The 17,809-nt window shown below is 37.2% G+C and overlaps 2 protein-coding genes across 2 annotated transcripts in view; one reads left to right on the plus strand and one right to left on the minus strand.

Annotated features, from left to right (window-relative positions):
• Nucleotides 1-953: 953 nt before the first annotated feature.
• LOC124168835 (GPI ethanolamine phosphate transferase 3) lies at nt 954-8,916 on the minus strand. Its single transcript, XM_046547170.1, has 5 exons — nt 7,798-8,916; nt 7,651-7,721; nt 5,805-7,541; nt 2,668-3,059; nt 954-2,205 (listed from the first exon to the last, which is right to left on the minus strand). Exons 1-5 carry the CDS (start codon nt 8,625-8,627, stop codon nt 2,020-2,022), a joined length of 3,216 nt encoding a protein of 1,071 aa, XP_046403126.1. The 5' UTR covers nt 8,628-8,916; the 3' UTR covers nt 954-2,019.
• A 610-nt stretch (nt 8,917-9,526) lies between these two features.
• LOC124168834 (ras GTPase-activating-like protein IQGAP1) overlaps nt 9,527-17,809 on the plus strand; it is a 58,123-nt gene continuing 49,840 nt past the window's right edge. Inside the window, exons 1-4 of the mRNA XM_046547169.1 lie at nt 9,527-9,707; nt 10,725-10,827; nt 14,405-14,639; nt 14,717-14,861. Coding sequence (XP_046403125.1) covers nt 9,671-9,707; nt 10,725-10,827; nt 14,405-14,639; nt 14,717-14,861 — 520 coding nt within the window. The 5' untranslated portion in view covers nt 9,527-9,670. The remainder of the gene's footprint in view (nt 9,708-10,724; nt 10,828-14,404; nt 14,640-14,716; nt 14,862-17,809) is intronic.

The following is a 17,809-nucleotide window of genomic DNA, read 5'->3' on the forward strand; positions in this document are numbered from 1 at the left end:
TGTTTGAGACTAAGTCCAAAAATAGTGAAACCAAGATGGAGGAATTCTGACCACGCTTAAAACTCGAATACAGCACCTCCAGATATTCACAACCTCCTTGGCCACGAGCCACTTGTGTGCAATGCGAATGCAAGGTGAGGTGCCCGACAATGTAGTTTCCGATGTAGCGTGGTAGTTTTGATGCATCCATGCAAACCACTTTCCGTGATCACGCTGCCTCAGATGTGTGGTTCATAGAGACAAGGGATTAATGTGACATCAGAACATCGGAAAAAATACCTACTGAAGCGTTAACTATTGGATTAACCCGATCTTTTCCTTGAATTGCTCTCCTAGACCTCCCTCCCTCAGAGCTGACTCAGCAGGGGTGCATTAGGCATCAAATTTGGGGGAGGGATGTCATTCCCTGGGTCCAGGAGTAAGGAATACCCCCACCCCAGGAGAGAGGGCCCTTCTCCCATCCACCATTTTTTGTAGGGAGTGCTCCGCTCTATGATAAATACAACTTAAACTTCTTTCACATTTGGGACTTGCATTTGAATATACACTCCCTTTACAAGGATATGAAAACTATTAAACTAATAATAATTAAGAAATTTTGATAAATATTGGGTGGGGGTGTGTTATGACCTCTGTAAACCCCCTCTAAAACCACCCCTGTCATCCAGGTGGGGATTTCGAATCACATATCAAAGAGGACTGGAGAATGGAAGCTGTCCTCCAGCCAGGGGAGACCTTGCTAATCCCTATAACAACTCCTATGAATTTGGGCCTTAATCTGAGAACTTAATGAAGTGCAAAGGAAAGCCACGTGATTCATCAAAAACTACCAAGGATGTACAGAAGTTTAAACAAATTCGGCCCAGATCCACTACACTCTTGGAGTCTGCTCACTAGGCTTACATTGCTAGAGCAATTGAGAAAAGATATCTTTCAGATCGACACAGAGAGCATCATATTAGAATCCCAATTTATTTTCAGGTCCAACAGAAACGATAAAATAAGAGAGATATTTTTCTGAACGGATGCGAATAGGATTTCATTTTCCCCAGAACAATAAAGGCCTTTAATAAATGCTACGCTGGAATTATGAGCATTTACTTTTTATTTGTTAACGTCGGGCCTTCTAACCCACCCCTCACTCCTTCCCCCCTTGCCACATGCTTATGGAGGGGCCGTATGCAGATCAAATTCCCAATAAAAGAATTTAGCAGCCCCAATTTTTGAGTTATGCTAGAGAAAAAACTTTTCATGGAAATCATACAATGACACCAGTCTAGCGGATGAGAATCGTCAACAAAGTAGCGTGAACAAACAAATTTCAGCAAAGAACTATTTGAGATCCACTTAGGGCATAAAAACACTCTTATGTGGAATTCACATAATTTGTCATATCCATAACAGAAAAAAAATTTAATCAAGAACCTTCAAGCCATGTGAATTGAGAACAAAGGTAGTATAGATGATACATGATGTTACCTGAGTCCAGGCACTTAGGCCGAATAGCGTTTTTCTAATATTACTACAGGTAATCGAACTTACAAGCATTAAAAACTGTCCAGTTACAACATTAAAAAATTTTGTATTAGTTCAAAAATTAAAATTGCCACTGAAGTGGCAGGGTTTGTTTCTAACTTTAAGGTCAGACTTTATTTCTTCTGGTGTTGGTTTGACACATAAAAACCAGCTGTAACCTTCTTCACAACTTTCTTTGCCCCCATCATCACCTTTTCATCATAACAGAAGTACATAACTACTTACATATTTTCCTTGCAAATATAAAAAAAACACTAGTCACTGATGAACTTCACTAGATGACTATTGTCTAATAAATGATGCCTTAATGATGCATACCTTATAAAAGTAGATGAAGAATTGATGGTCAACAAAGACACTTCTCACCTAAGCAGTTAATGGAAGCCTGTTTCTTCATAAGAAGAATTCACTGTTTTAATACTATTAGATCTCTTCAAAACAGCAATCCTGAAGTTCAGTATGTTCATGAGAGAAAGTTACTTTCTATTCCAGCTTCTTCATCATCACTTTCAACACTTTTGTCACCCGCAAGACTAGAGTATATCCAAGGAAAACTCCCAGCATTGTTATCAACAGACTTATGCCCTCGAATATGAATTTTGGAGCGAATATCTTCCACACCATTAAATGACGGCGGTGCAGGGCAGCAGCTGCCATGCATGACACAACCTGTGAATGGGAGAGGGGAAGTTATTAAACACTGTCGCAAAAAAACATTGCTTAATAGTCGCCAACTATTACTAAATGTGACTTTGACCTAATTATCATCTTAACAGGACAAAATATCATTCATCTAGAGTAAATTCAGGGAGAAATGCATTTCTAAATCTCAATTTAACTATAGAGGAACTTAGATGCGTGGTGCTCTAGATCCAAAGAAAAGAATGTTGTACCAGGGAGATCATCATACGCAATGGAGAAGTTTTACTTTAGAAAGTCTATTTACCACAACTTCAAGATAAAATCAAATGACAAACAATGTTACTCCATTTTAAAATTTCTGGGGTTTAGAAAAAAATATACAAAATAAAAATGAAATTGATTTAAAAAATTTCTGTGTACTACAATACTACCTATTATGCATTCTTGATAAACGTTTTCTTTTTTAAAAACACAACAAATGCAACTCACCCGTAGTGCATGGAAGAGAACATACTTGGAACACAAAATGAACACTCCATGGTGGAATTGGCTTTCTTTCTCATACAAAACCAGCTCCCCCCTCTTCATCTCGCCCCGAAGCCCATCTTTCTTAATGAAATTTGGGAACATCACGACGAGGGTAAAGGGGGAAATTATTAGCAATGGCAGTATTAAGGCAAACCAGAATTGGGAAGCAAATGTGTTCATTAAAATGAAAACGGCTGGCACAATGTGACTGCCCACTTGGCCACCAGTTCCCACAAATGCCGCATCCCACTGGATGGATGAGAAAGTAGGCTGGTGCCCTGTGGCGTAAAAAAAGTAAGAGCTCAAAAGTGCCCAACAAAGGATAGACGACCACGGAACGTTGAAAAGCTGGCCTGAAAGAAAGAAACATTAGTTCAGTTCAATGCCCTTGAAAAAAAAGAATGTACAAAAATGCACATTAAAACATAAGTATGTTACACATGTATACCTAGCACCTTAGAGTTATATCAGGAGGGAGTGTGCTTGAGTTATTTCAATTGGTTATCATTCTGAACAGTTGATTTCACTTGGTTGCATACAACCAAAATTAGTTGTTTTTCAATATTTCTAATCCAACTCACTCCCGAGGCCTTATATCATCATCAGAATGAAAACCTCTCAGGATTATTCCAATCATGGTCATTATCAACCACTCAGGGGTGACTTCTCCATGCGTCAGTGTGTCCCATTAAAATGAATTGGTAGGGAGGTCATGAAATGTTTTCAAGGGTACTAAAATAGAACACATGTATTGCTTAATAAATTAAAGTCAGAATGAAAATGTGCCTGGCATTGTATTGTTTTTTAATAATCAAAATAATGATTAATAACTTACCTGAAAATTGCTTATCAAACCAAATAAATGCTTAATATACGATTTTAATTTCTCCCGGTGAATACTATTGATTAATTCTTTTCGGGCTCTCAGCCATGTTAATTCTTTGTATAAGCCGCTGTTTCTTTATAAGTGTGAAATTGGACTTACAGAGAGTAACACGGCCTTGAAGATGGGAGACAAGTCGTCTCTCGAAACGTCGGCTTACACGAAAGAATTGACCTGGCTGAGAACCTGAGAAGAATTCATCAAATAAATGCCCATTTATTCAAAGTGAAAATTTGATTATTAAAATCCTATGCAGTTATGGCCCGAACAAAATATATGGAACAAGTAAAGAGAGATGTGAAAGAGAAGAAATACATAGGTGTGAAAAGATCAGCTGATAGGAGAACTGAGTGGAGAGCTACGTCAAACCAATCCTAGGATTGTTGACCAGTGATGATGATGCAGTTATGGACGTCTGAAAAGCTGATGTGAAAATTCCACAGAAAAAAATCATTTGCCTTGACCAGGATTCGAACATGGATTTCCTGTCGTGTGTTTTAGCCAGTTAAGCTGCCAAGGCACCATTCCCCTCAGTGGAAATATGCGGACTATACTTGACAATATGGTTGGGACTGCTGAGCTATTATGTGACTAGAAGTCCAGGTTGTGCATACTGCACCATAGTCAGAGAGCAAAGCCCACACTTTGAACACTAGAGGTGTTTGCTCTTGACTAATTTCCGTATACTGGGACTCAGTGGCGCAGCGAGGGGGGGTTTAATGTGATAAAAGCCCCCCAGAACTCAGACAAATTTTTAAGTTTAATACATTTTACTTAATTGGATTGATATTACTAATAGAATAGTGTGAGGATGAATAAAAATATCACTCAGAAAGCCGTAAAACTCACAATTTTAAAACTCCACAATTTATTAATCTCGCACCTACCGCTTATCCTGGTGGGTATACCATACCCCCACGCACCCCGGTGTTAGTTGTACCTAACTCCCCCCAGCCGTAATTCCTAGCTGTACCCCTGCCGGGACCTGCTACAGTGATAATTTAAATAAAGAATTTATCACCATACATAGTCCCAGTAAACTTAAATTTGAAAAGGTGGTTTATCAAATTCACTGATGCTATCCACATAAAAAGTTTAGGGAGGATTTTAGCCATTGGACTTAAGAAGGATGGTGGGTGAGCTGTGTGGAACTAATAAGCACCCCTGCTACAATAGTTGGGTTTAAATTTAAGAATTACGTCCATGGAAGGGGAAGTTAAGGAAAAAGGAATTCTCATTCAGCCATTGTTTCATGCGTTTAAAATAAAGAAATGCAAAGGAAGTTTCATTTCCCCCCCAAATTTTTAGAAAAATTAAAAATATGGTAATCTTTGTGATTGCTCCCCAATGATAGTTTTTTTTCACCAGATCAACAAACAATTTTTAACAATCATTGGTAAACCAAAATCTCCATTCCTCTGGTGCTACCACATCCGGTTGCTTGTTGATGACAACAGTTTCGCTAGCACCTCTGCTAGCAAAACTGACCTGGCTAGCATTCTTCGACCTGAAGACACTAGCAGAAGTGCTAGCAAAACTGTTGTCATCAACAAACAACCAGATGCGGTAGCACCGGAAGAATGGAGATTTAGGAACCTCGACACCGCGGAAACCTACGCAATCATTGATAAATGTTTAAAAGACCCTTGTCAATGCATACCATGCCAATACAGGTTGTCCCTGTTCAAAAATGAGAGCTGCACAAAGGTTCACAATGTGCCATAAGGGGACAACCATTGATTATGTGAGGCATTTAGGGGAGAGGGGAAGGCATACAAGCCAATTCTCACCTAATCTCACATGGAAGACTATCCTGGCAAATATCAGGTTTTTTTCCCGCAGGAAACAAAGTAAAACTGTAGTCTTGGCAATCATTTAATCAAAATTTATATAAATCCAACTCAATGAAGCATATGTTAACGTATTTACACTAAAATAAGCATTTTGAACAATCTTACATGAGATTACCGTGTGGGGTAGGGGGTCGCACCAAATCTCACAATATTTCATGAAGTGGGGGTCAAATATTGTCATATTAACCTCACGTAATCAATGGAAAAAATTTCCTCTCTTCTTTAGTTTATTTTTTAGTCTCTGCATCAACCACAGCAGATATTTAAAAGAAATTCTGCTTTCAGATGCGAAACTACAGCACAATTTCTGGCACAGCTCTCTTTTTAAAAAAGAATTTCAGTATGGATATAATACCACTTACTGGGCATCATTATTCTTTCATGCTGGTAGACTGCCTGTACTGCAAGGAGAAGAATACTGGCAGTGAGCATTACAGCTGTGGATGGAGCTAAGATGTCCCCAAGCAGCAAACTGATGAATAACAAGATGAAGAGGCCGAAAATAATCACAGCGGCACTATACACTGTTGCAAGTCCATAAACGACTGGAAAATATTTGGATGAATTTGCAGCTTTCTCTCTGTTCCTTCTATCCAGAGATTCCTTCAATTGGTTGAAAAGGTGAGGGATGATATTTTCTTGGCCATAAACCCCATCCATAGTAACCTTTGTCCGTGGAAGCATGTAAACACTTAGTGGATTAATATATAATCGAAAAATACTGATTCCCATCAGGAAAAATATAACTGATGGCCAAATTTGTATTTGCCACGGCTTCAAGCTGTATTTGGTGTTCTTGGGAAGGCCTTGGAGTATCCAAAATGCAGATATACAGATGACGATCACAGTTGGAACATAACGCACAATTGAAACTGTAAATGAGAATCCCACAAGATTTCCACTACTTCTGAGCCACATGCGGAAAACAGTCACTAACAATGCCAAATACACTAATGTGTAAAGGAATTGCAAGCCATGTACACTGAACAACATAGAAGCAGAAAATTTCAACCATTCTGAATTGACACACCATTTCTGTTCTTCTCTGCACCTCCAGTAATAATGAGACAGTCTTATCATAAACCCAAAGAGAAAAGTTAAAAGAATAACTCTAGGTTTTATTGGTGTCCCCTTATAAAGCAATCTATTTTTATCAGATCTCTGTTTCGTCAAGTCTTTAATATTGCTTGAGAAATATAGACAAATTAATGATAGTGATACAAGATAAAATGACAATATAGTTGAATCCTCAACCACGTAACTATTTGAAAAGAATCCTGCTACTGATGTAAGGAATATAATTCTAGCAGCAAGAGTAGAATTATCTTTTGCTTTCAATTTAGCTAAAACTTGACTGACAGAAACCTTCATGTTAATGACTAAAATACAAATCAATGATAGAAAACAAATAAAGAAGCAATAAGTTACATCCAAGTTAGAAACAAAATGAAAATGTTTCAAACCATAACTGGCACACAATGAAATTCCAAATACGATTCCAAAAAACATGTAACTACTATTAATAAACTGCTCAATTTTATCTATTTGTGCGCCTTCTAAGATAAAGAGTGAAGAAAATATAAATGTGAACATAAAAATAAGACCTGAAAGCATAAGAACTTCATCAAATTGCACCCATACTTCGGAACACAAGTTCCTGGCAAGAGTAAAATATTCAGTAATCTGCTTATGAAACATCTTAAATTCTTCTAGATTTGATACGTCATCTACTTGCTGGGAAAGCGTATCAAATTTCTTTAAGATTATTTGAAGTTTTTCTTCAGAAAATTGTCGGGATTCATTAGAATAGTACATTAAGTAATTATTCACTTGGAGAGCATTGCTCCATAAAGCAGCAAGAGCATACTTCCAATCAACATCAGAATTTCCATTGTTTGTCATAGGCAGTGTTTCAATGATAATATTTCCCAAATTGGCAAAAGGAATAGGGACTCCCAGGATGAAGGAAAGAGTTGGCACCAAATCTATCTGGCTGACTGAGACGACTTTATCCAATGTATCCAATGGGAAAAGTGTTGATCGAGAGTACACAAACAAAGCAGACATCACTTCATCCATACTATCTCCTCCATGATCGCCTGAAAATAATAGTTGGTCTTCAATGAGAATGGGAACATTTTAACTGAAAAGTTTGCCAGTGAAACGAATTTCACACCGGGTTAAGAACACTAATAAATTCATTCTTACCAGTGGATGTCATTCCATGGTCTCCGATGACTAACAACACGGTATCTTCATCGATAACATCCAGAAGTTGCCTGAAAGAAAAAAAACGTATGATGAATACACTGCTAATATATATTTGAGACCTGAAATATTAAGAGAAAGAATTACCTAATAGTTGTGTTGACTTCTTTTAATTTTCTAGTCATTTCAGGGTGATAAGGTCCATACTTATGCCCACAATGATCTACTCCTAAGAAATGGCCTATAAGCAGTTTCCAGTCCTTCTTTTTGACTTCAGGCAATAGATGATGCATTATTCCATTATCAACTGTGTCCAAATCCCACACGTTAAATGATGGGTAAGGGAACTCTCTCAGGAATCTTTTAGGGTAGAGACCAGTCCAAGTATCATCACCCATAAAAATAACACTTAAGTTCCGAGACACCAATTGATCTATTATATTATCTTCGTTAATTTCTGGAGTAGCAAAATTTGATCCTACATCTATAAAAGTGGGCAAACTACCCGTTGTAATTCCTTTGAGCCTCTGCATAGTTGTTGTGGGAGGGTCTGCAACAAATTTATACATCCGAGAGTTCCACGGCTGATTTAGCAGTGTTTCGTGTATTATTGGAATCTTATTTTGAAACGCATTTGCATCAGAATCGTTGAGGCTCTCGTTAAATTGAATAAAATCGTATCTAAGAGCATCCACTACAATAAGAACAACTTTATACCTTGTTGGTAAACAAGTAGATAAATTTTCTGTCAGGGAACCTCCTTTGCGTACCGTACCATTTTTCACATTAGAGCTAGAGATAGGCTTTCCCGAGTGCAAAGTTCCATCTTCACCCGAATCCTCCCAAGGGAGACATTGTGTTCTATTAGTGAAAACATCCCTCTTCAAAAGAAATCCGCGCGAAAACAAATAAACACAGGAAAATATGAAAAAATACAACCAGAGTGTAACAAGAATATACTTCCAGGCTCGAGCCATAGCGATGTTACCCTGCGCTTTTCTTTTACAGATTTTGAATATTTACTTCAAACGAAAAGCATGTCGACCCCAGTGAATGAGATCACAGAAAATGACCATGAAGAAGGCTTCGAAATGATTGCGTCCCATTCAAGTTCCCATATTTCAAGTAAACCAATGAAAAAACAAATCCCTACCGTTTATTCCTACAGAAATCCAAATATAAATAACACAAATGTTAAATATTTACTACCACTGTCTGCTACCGCTGTGAAAATAATTGAGCGCCCAAAGGCGGCGGATTGAACTCATGACAGTCGCTACGCGCAGGAAGCTAATAACACTAATAATACCAACTGTAAAAATTAGCTATGTAAAAATCTGTGAAATATATTGAATTATTTCACTGATATATTGTAATCAATGCATAAATTTGTCAAAAATGCCATTAATTATTATAATACTGTTTAAGTTCTCCTTAAGAGTCTTTATCATGGTCGTTACCCACATTTGGAAATTGCGTATTTTCGGGATAAAGGATGAATAAATGAAGTTTTGGACCGAGCATACATACAGAAGAGGATTGAGCCTTATGGGCAGTCAATATTGATAAAATATCTCAAAACGGATCGACGGTAGGCCAGGGCCGTTCTAGATTATCATAAAAATTGGAATGCATGCACTCTTTCGATGATGATCGCTCAATCATAGATATTAAATAATATAGCAGAGTATAACTCCTGTTCCTCAGTATTTAAATGAAAATCATCATCGATCAGACGGGTCAACCTTCCGAAACGATCCCTCCGGAGACATCATTGATCACCTGTAATCTATTTGGCAGGTGCATGCGATCGTACTGATCGTACCATGCGCTGTAGTTTTGGATGTTGGTCATGTTGGTCAAGGTGATTCGAGTTTTGGCGGTTAAAGTGACGTAAGTTTTCGAAACATCGGGCGTTTGTTGTGTTGAACAGAGGCGGATTTGGTGTTTACCTTCGGATACGAATAATGTATCGAATTTACTTCTGAAACGGGTGATGTTCTTCTTTTAAACAGAGGAAATGGAGGAAACATATCCATCCCTGGCGTATCATAATGGTGAGACTTTTTAAGTGAACTGTCAGATTCAGTATTGGTGTCCTTCTGTCCGTCGATTGCTAGTAAAGCAGGTCCCATTTTTAATGACCTGTCATGGACGGGTTAAGGAAAGTCTTATTATGTGAGAGGTAGTTTTCTTTCTCTATTTGCTGATGGAGGTCCATCAGTTTACTGTCGCTGGAAAATGTTTGCTAACCAGTCCGTTGGACGGATGGTAAACGTGAATTTCTCGTACCTAATATTTCAAGTAACTACCCTCCGAGCTCTTAAGAATACTTAACGTATTTCTTGTTGCATGTGTCAGTGTTTTGGCGTCTGATATGTATTTGACTGTTAAGCAGTATGCAGATAAAGTTGTTTTTTTTTACTCTTTTCATTTTTTATCATCGTCAATGTTGGTCATCGCCAACACGTACCGGCATGTGTATATTTCCACCTCTAGCATTGGGTCAGAATCATTGAAGCCTTATGGGAGTAATTTTTGGGCAAAGGCCACCAGAATCTAGGGTCCCATGTTCCTACTAATATTGGTGAAGCCTTTGTATTCCACAGTCGTAAAACCGCAGGATGTTTATTTCTTCTGGTGAATACTTAGAGCTTATAAATAACAATTGGTCCAGAGAACCGCCCCTATTCTCTGAATATTTGTTATATTCGTTTACCTGTGGCTATTTCAGTGGTGAACTATAGTATTATACAAAAAAAACTTGAGGTTGAAACTCATGAGTTATTTCATTGGGGCACAGTATTGTTTGGTATATGTTCCTTCTACATCTAGCTCTTTTCCTGGAAGCAGAAATAATAATTAGGGAAATGAACCCTTTTAGCGGAATCCAGATCGTTTGGATATCCTTATGGTAAGAAGTGAAAAGGCCTCTGTTCTCATCATCAGATGTAAGCCCTTGAAATTTTTTTTTTATTAGGTGAACATTCTTCCCATGTTGCTTCTGTGATTATGTTATTTCCAACAAGTTCAACCTGTTTCATTAAAAAATATGTAATTTAATATCATTTTAGGTACTGCTAATGGAGACCTTCGACATTCAGCGGAAGAAATGGATGAAATTCGCCAAAAGAATGTTGCATACCAATACTTGTGTCACTTGGAGGAAGCCAAAAAGTTAGTCAAATGTTATCCTTGGTATTGAACTAAAATAAAATCAATGTACATGCTGTAATAGATATAATTAACGATCGTAGCTGAAAGATTTTTTTCCCTTAATGGCAGATGTGGTACACTCAGAAATTGTTTCAATGAGTGGTTGTTAGTTACAGGGTGTCCAGCAACAGGGAAAATCGGGAATTGTTAATTTTTAGTCCGTGTTATTAAGCATGAATTATTCATGAATTTTTTCTCTGACCTGGAATTCAAAATCTTTTATTTCACATAAAACTTGGCCAGTTCAACACCCATTTCCTGGCCAGAAATGTGTTTGTTGTAATTTCAAGTGCAGTGTCTTAGTAGAATTTTTACAGCTGCTTCGAAACGTGGAATGTCAGACAAGACATTGGAATCAAAATGTCTAGCACTCTTGAGTCAAGTAAAATTAAAAAACATAATGAATAGAGTGCCAAATGACGTCAACATCGACTTATGAGGTTGAAGCAGCATCTTGGCTTGCATTGAATAAATTTAAATTTTAAATAAAACTTGTGCTAATTAACCTATTCCATGCCCTTGTAAATACATAAATATAATATTATTTAAAATTATTGAAGTAATTTTGGGTGTTTAAGTAAATAAAAGATCGTAGCACTTTTCCACAAGATTTTTTGATCCACACAATGCGTTTCGGCTCACTGAGCCATCATCTGGTACAAGACACTGCAAAACATTCACACTTCGAAAGTAAGGGCACAAGACTTGATGTTTGAGAGCAATTCAAAATTGTACAGAGTGATATGAATGTGCTCATGAATGAACAAGTGTTTGTCACCCACTTTCCTCTCCTTAAGATACCCTTCCCGAAAACAAATGGTCAAATTCTTTCTTCACCAATGCCTTAACTGACCCCAACATGCACATAGTGTTTCCCGTCTGCCCACCCTCTCTCCGTAATGTGTTGACCATTTTCTTTTGCTGGCAATGCCCTCCCGCCTCCCTCGCTAATTCTCACTCCTTCTCAGCTAACCTAAAGGGACTCCTAACCCCCGCCTCTTTTCCTGCTTCGCTACTTACTCCTCTCCCTTTCTAAAGACACGCAGTCTCTTTTCACCCTAACCCCCCCATTTTTTTCACCCTCCTCAACCCCCCTCCCATTTTTCTATGGTTCTTCCCCACCTGTCGTCATTTTACAGTTGTGACTAGAGTCCTCCTTCCAACGTGGGTTCCCCACATCCCGTAGTTGTATCTTTTCCCACTGTCTTTACTCTGTACGCCCGTTCCCACCCCCTTCTTCAAACATGTCAAATCCTCCCCAACCCCCTTTCTCAAGGGTATAAAGGTGATTTTCAAATTTTTTGCTGTGTCTTGTACCAAATGATGGTTCAGTGAGCCAAAACGCGTTGTACGCATTAAAAAATCATGTGGAAAAGTGCTACGATCTATAATTTATTTAAATATGTCTAACTTCCACCAATTGAAGCCTCAATCTGTTGAACTTAATTTTGGGTGTTTTAAATTCTCATCTATTGCCCCCAATTGCCAATTGGAAAAATTACTCAAAGTAATCAACATAAAACTGGCCTTGGACAATAAGAAGGTTTTTTTTTTCGCGGTAAAAATCGCGGTAGCCAATGGTTACACCGAAAAATTGATCAACGATTTGTTTGAAAGCAAAAAGAAAAAATTCTCACTCAGAGGTATTTACTCTACCACCCCCACGGATCAACAGTCATGGCGACACATAAAATATTTAGGCCAACCTTCTATTAAATTGGAAAAATTACCCAAAGTAATCAACATAAAACCGGCCTTTTACAATAATTCTAACCTGAAGAGCATGCTACCTTCAGTCGAGGACCCCATTGACTCAACCCTCAAGAGCGGGGTCTACCAATTAAGGTGTGGTGATTGTGACTCCAAATACATAGGACAAACAGGAAGGAGTCTGACCGTACGAGCAGAGGAACACCGGTGCGATTACTGCAACAACACCGGGATGTCCCAATTCGCTACCCATCTTCGGGAGGAAGGCCACCAAGCGGATTTTACCCCGGAATTGCTGCACCGAGTCAAGAAAGGAACACAGCTGGACATCAGGGAACAGTTGGAAATTTTAAAAATTGTAAAGAGGAAAGAACCCATTGCTAATGACCACCTTTTCCCTTTCCACTCCCCCCTCCTAGACATTCCACTATTACACCCAAAAAATCCCCATGAGGCCAACCCACGCTCCCCTCTGTAACTACCTCTGGTTTTCCCCTATCCCTTCCCACCTTCACCCTTCCCATCACTTACCTCCCCCCTCCCTTTCCCCTCCAATCGCCCGACCACAGAGTATATATCCCGGCAAAATCTTATGTGTATCACTAGTCTTGAAAATGGTACAGTGTACCGAAACTAGACGGCAATAAATTGTGTGTTTTGTAGAAAAGCAAAGTAATTTTCTTCCAACCATATAATGGAATTCTACAAAGTAAAGGCCTCAACAATTCAGTGCATCTATGTCATTAGTATACATGTAAAAAGTAACATTCTTCAGTATTCATGAAATGACCTATACCACGGCCACAACACTAGAACTTGTAAAGACCTTCATCGAAACTTTATCAGGGCTGAAAATACTGCCCTAAGTCCTAAACCTATGGGCCTGAAGATTTTTAATGGGTTGCCTCCAGAGGTGAAACATGAGAGTAGGACTTCGGTCTTAAAGAAGACACTACTGAAGTTTCTGTAAAAAATATCTATTTTATTCGGTTAATGATCTTCTGCATTTGTTACACATAATTTATGTATTCTAATTTAATTTTTATTGATTGTGTATCTAAATTGACGTGTCCTATATTTGTATTTTGTGCACAACCTTCAGATCTCTGGACAAATAAAAATATTATTACATATTGCTGTAATCGGGTATTGCAATTAAACTGGTATTTTGTAAAATTTCCGCGGAAACCCAGGAATTATCCATAATTTTTTCTGTTTTTATTGTCTGCTCACCCTGAGTCCATCAGGTTTTTTCTGTGACTTTGCCTTGCACCAATGAGTTATGCTATGGTGCAGTATTTTCTGCGTAGTGAAATTTTTGTATTTGTTTTGCCCAACACATGGGAAAAAGAGGTGAATGATAGTGAATGAATGATTATGTGTGCATCCCAGGTCCTGCCTGGAAATGCAGAGTCGTGATGGTACTCATAATAGTGTGCATGGATAAGATATTTTTCTTTCAGTGCTGAGTTTTAGGGATGTCTATGTTTTTTTTTAATTGATAAAAGTTTCCTTTGTGATCCTTGTTTATTTTCTCCATTTGTGGTGAGATTGAAAGTGATCCAATTTTTTATTATTGTGGTTATTACAATATTTTTTCTTTGCAAATGAAAAATATCTAGAGAACCTATTTTATAACCTGAGAACAATGAGAAACTGTTAGTTCAACAGCCTTTTTTCCATGTTTATTTCTGGTAATATATAAATCACTAATGCTGACACACAGGGGAGTATATAACTTGTATCAAACTCAAGGAGATTCTAGGTTAAGGATAGGTTTGTGAGGTTAATTTTCCTATATGTTCTAGACTTTCTTTTTATTCCACAGGTGGATGGAAGTTTGCCTTAAGGAGACACTGCCCCCTACCACTGAATTGGAAGAAAACTTTAGGAACGGTGTTTATCTTGCAAAACTTGGACATTTTATTTCACCCGAAACAGTGAATTTGAGTAAGGTTTATGACCTAGAGCAGAAAAGGTACAAAATTGCTGGGCTGCAGTTTAGACATACCGATAACATCACATGTTTTATGTCTGCCTTATGCTCAATAGGTCTTCCAAAGGTACAGAGAATATTGCCACTGTTATGATTTAAATGTCTTGATGTGTATGTCTAACGTTTCGTCAACCTTTTTTCTAGACTTTTCATCCTGAAACAACAGATGTTTATGATAAGAAAAATTTGCCAAAACTCATATATTGCCTTCATGCATTAAGTACTCACCTTTTCAAACTTGGAAAAGCACCTCTCATGCAAGATCTTTATGGAAAAGTTAACTTTACAGGTAATATTGATTGGGATTAATAAGTCTTTGTCATTGCTTGTACCTGCACACTGTTCAATCATACTTCTAAGTCTCTAACTGTGAATTGAAAAAATATTAATGCATGCATTATTCCTATTTATTACTTAGTACTCAAGTGTAGTCAAGTGTGATTTTACTTTATACATATTCTAATTCAGTTTGACATGTTAAAGGCGTTCTAGAAACCACCAGATAGTCTGTGAATTGTAGTTTGCTTATGTAGTTAGGCTTTGATAAACCGTTTATTTACCGTTGATTTAAGGAAAGATCTAAAATGGATTATCAGAAGAAAAATATAATCGATTCATAATAAGTTTTCATCTTAATTTGTACTAAGGTTTTGTGTGTCATGCTTCCTCAACATCTTTTGCCCTTGTTCCTTTGAAAACTGGTTTGACTTTGGTGATGATAGGGAAAAAGGAGGGAGGTATGGGAGAGTATTTGAGGAGGGTAGCATTTTCGTGACTGGGTAGGGAAGTTTTAAGCTGATAATCCAAAAAATGGTGAAGCCAGCAATTGGTGATTCTGCTGTAGGTCATTTGGAATTATTTGGAAGCTGGGAATAGGGTGGTTTCCTATTATTTTTATTGCCTAAACCAAAGGATTATTACTCTTAGAGTACATATTTCACGCTTTTATAATTTTTAATGAAGATATATTTTTTTCACAAATAAATGAAAAGTGAAAATTTTCAATCATGCAAAAATGCGACGGCTAAGTATGAATGCTGGGAAAACCCCGTGTGACGTCATTCTGGCTCCCACTGTCGCTGTGTGAGTTGACCTTGGGGCAAGGCTTTGAGCACTGATACGACACAGGATGCTAGCAGGTAGCGATTGGCTTAAATAAGGATTATTAATACCCTATCAAACGAAGAAAACTTGCCGATCTTAGGCAGTTTTAATTGGTGATTATTAAGAAATGTTTCCCTGAGCTCTGTGCCCCATGCATTCATTGGTAATCTCAGACAATGTAAAACTCCTATCTACACGTATAGAAACTAGATCCCTGAGACGTCACGTGGAGTGGCATCGCATGGGCGCCAATCTGGCCTTTTTCAAATGAGGTTAAAATTGACCATTAAAATTCATCTAAACTGGGATTTCTAAAACCAAATAATTTGTATATTATGAATACACTGATGGTGGGTAACGAATCGCAATCAATGCCTTTCATTTTCTTTGATGAAGGAAACTACGCTATTGGTGATTCTGCTGTAGGTCATTTGGAATTATTTGGCAGCTGAGAATTTGGTCTTTGTTATACATTTATGTGCAGAAAGAGAAATTTCAGGATGACAATAGACTCATTCATCATTTTTTAATCCTTGTTGGTTGCAAAAGAGTGTAAATATGAAGAGGCTATATTTTTCCATTTTTAGATCTATTGCTTACTTCTTGAGGTATTTGTGCTGTAAAATGGGCAGTGTCAGCCCTTTCCCTGATGAATTGATGATGTCATACACTCATGCTGTGTTTTTGGTAGCATCACTGCTTCTCAGCTGTTCCTCAGCCTTTTTTCATGGGACTTGCATTGCTTGTTATAGTTCACTTTACGTTTTTTTTATTTTGAATTTTCAAGGGAATGGCTGAGTTTGAAAGATTTTTTTTTGACATAGCCTGTCTTTCCCTTCCATCTATTAATTTATTTTCATGAAACACTATTTTGGGTCTTAGTAAACGATCCCATTGCTGTTATAATAATCTGCCTGATGCCACAAATATTTCTTTCTTGTGCAAGTCAGTGAGAGCTGACAAGAGCAGCTGAATTTTCCGCTTCCTTAACCAGTAATAATATGTGGTAAATTTTTCTTTAAAATTGAGTTTGCATGGAAGATTGAATTCCAATCCATGTTTTCATTGTTTTCTTTTTTTGCTGTGACCTGAAAGACACTGGTGTTAGTTGGGTTGCGTGATTTCTTTTATCCTTGCCATTTCCATGGCTATTACAGCCTAAACTCAAATTGATAAAAGTGAAAATAAAATTAAAATGAAAATGGAGGAAAAATTTACTATCCTGATAGAAGTAAAACAAGGGTGCCTGAGTAGCTTTTAATTCTTTAAATAGCCTTGTAAAGGGCAATAACCAAGTTAATGTTGATCACTTAAATACACTGGGAAGGTTTGATTTGGTACATTATTTCATCAGCTGTGCTTTCGATATAAAATTGGTGGATACTTGTTTAATTCTATGTCAAAGCGAATGAACTTCCCCTTTGAAATATTGCTAATCAAATATAGAGTGATGCTTAGGAGTTAATCAGGTAGAATTCTAACGCAATAGTAATTTGAAAGTTTTTAAATTTATTTTCACTTTTGAATTCAATACATTTTCAAAATCTGAAGATATTACAAAATGTATTGATACTGGTCGTGGATTGAAATTTTAGTATATGTGGAAAATTACCTGTAATTTTTAATTAGCTGGTTGCTATGTAATGCTCTTATGGGTCACTCGATAGGGTTTACTGTTGACTTTTCGGCATTTATATACTTGTTTTTATATTTATTAACCATATTATCAAACTCAAATATACTAGTACAGACTTAAAACTTTAATTTTTAAGAATTCTATTCACAATTAGTTGAACAAAAAAGTAGAAAGCATCAGTAAAAATATTTCCCTCAAAAATAAGTGTTATGCAGAATACCTAAATGTCTTGTATGCTACATAATGCATAAAGAGTCCTTGTGAATCGTTGCTGAAAGTGAAAGAGAAGGCTTCAACATCTCTCAACCGATTACCGATATAGTTTTTTTTTAAATAACTTATGGAAATTGCTAGATGTCTGTTACGTGTTTGGATGTGTAAGCTTGATGAATAATACCATATTAATTGTAATTATCAGCATTAGGAAAAGAATTTAATATTTTATGAAAATTGCATAAATGTTTCTCTTAATTTTAATAAGTATAAATGCATAAGTA

The sequence above is a fragment of the Ischnura elegans genome, chromosome 12 (assembly GCF_921293095.1).
Source record: "Ischnura elegans chromosome 12, ioIscEleg1.1, whole genome shotgun sequence".
Classification (NCBI taxonomy): domain Eukaryota; kingdom Metazoa; phylum Arthropoda; class Insecta; order Odonata; family Coenagrionidae; genus Ischnura; species Ischnura elegans.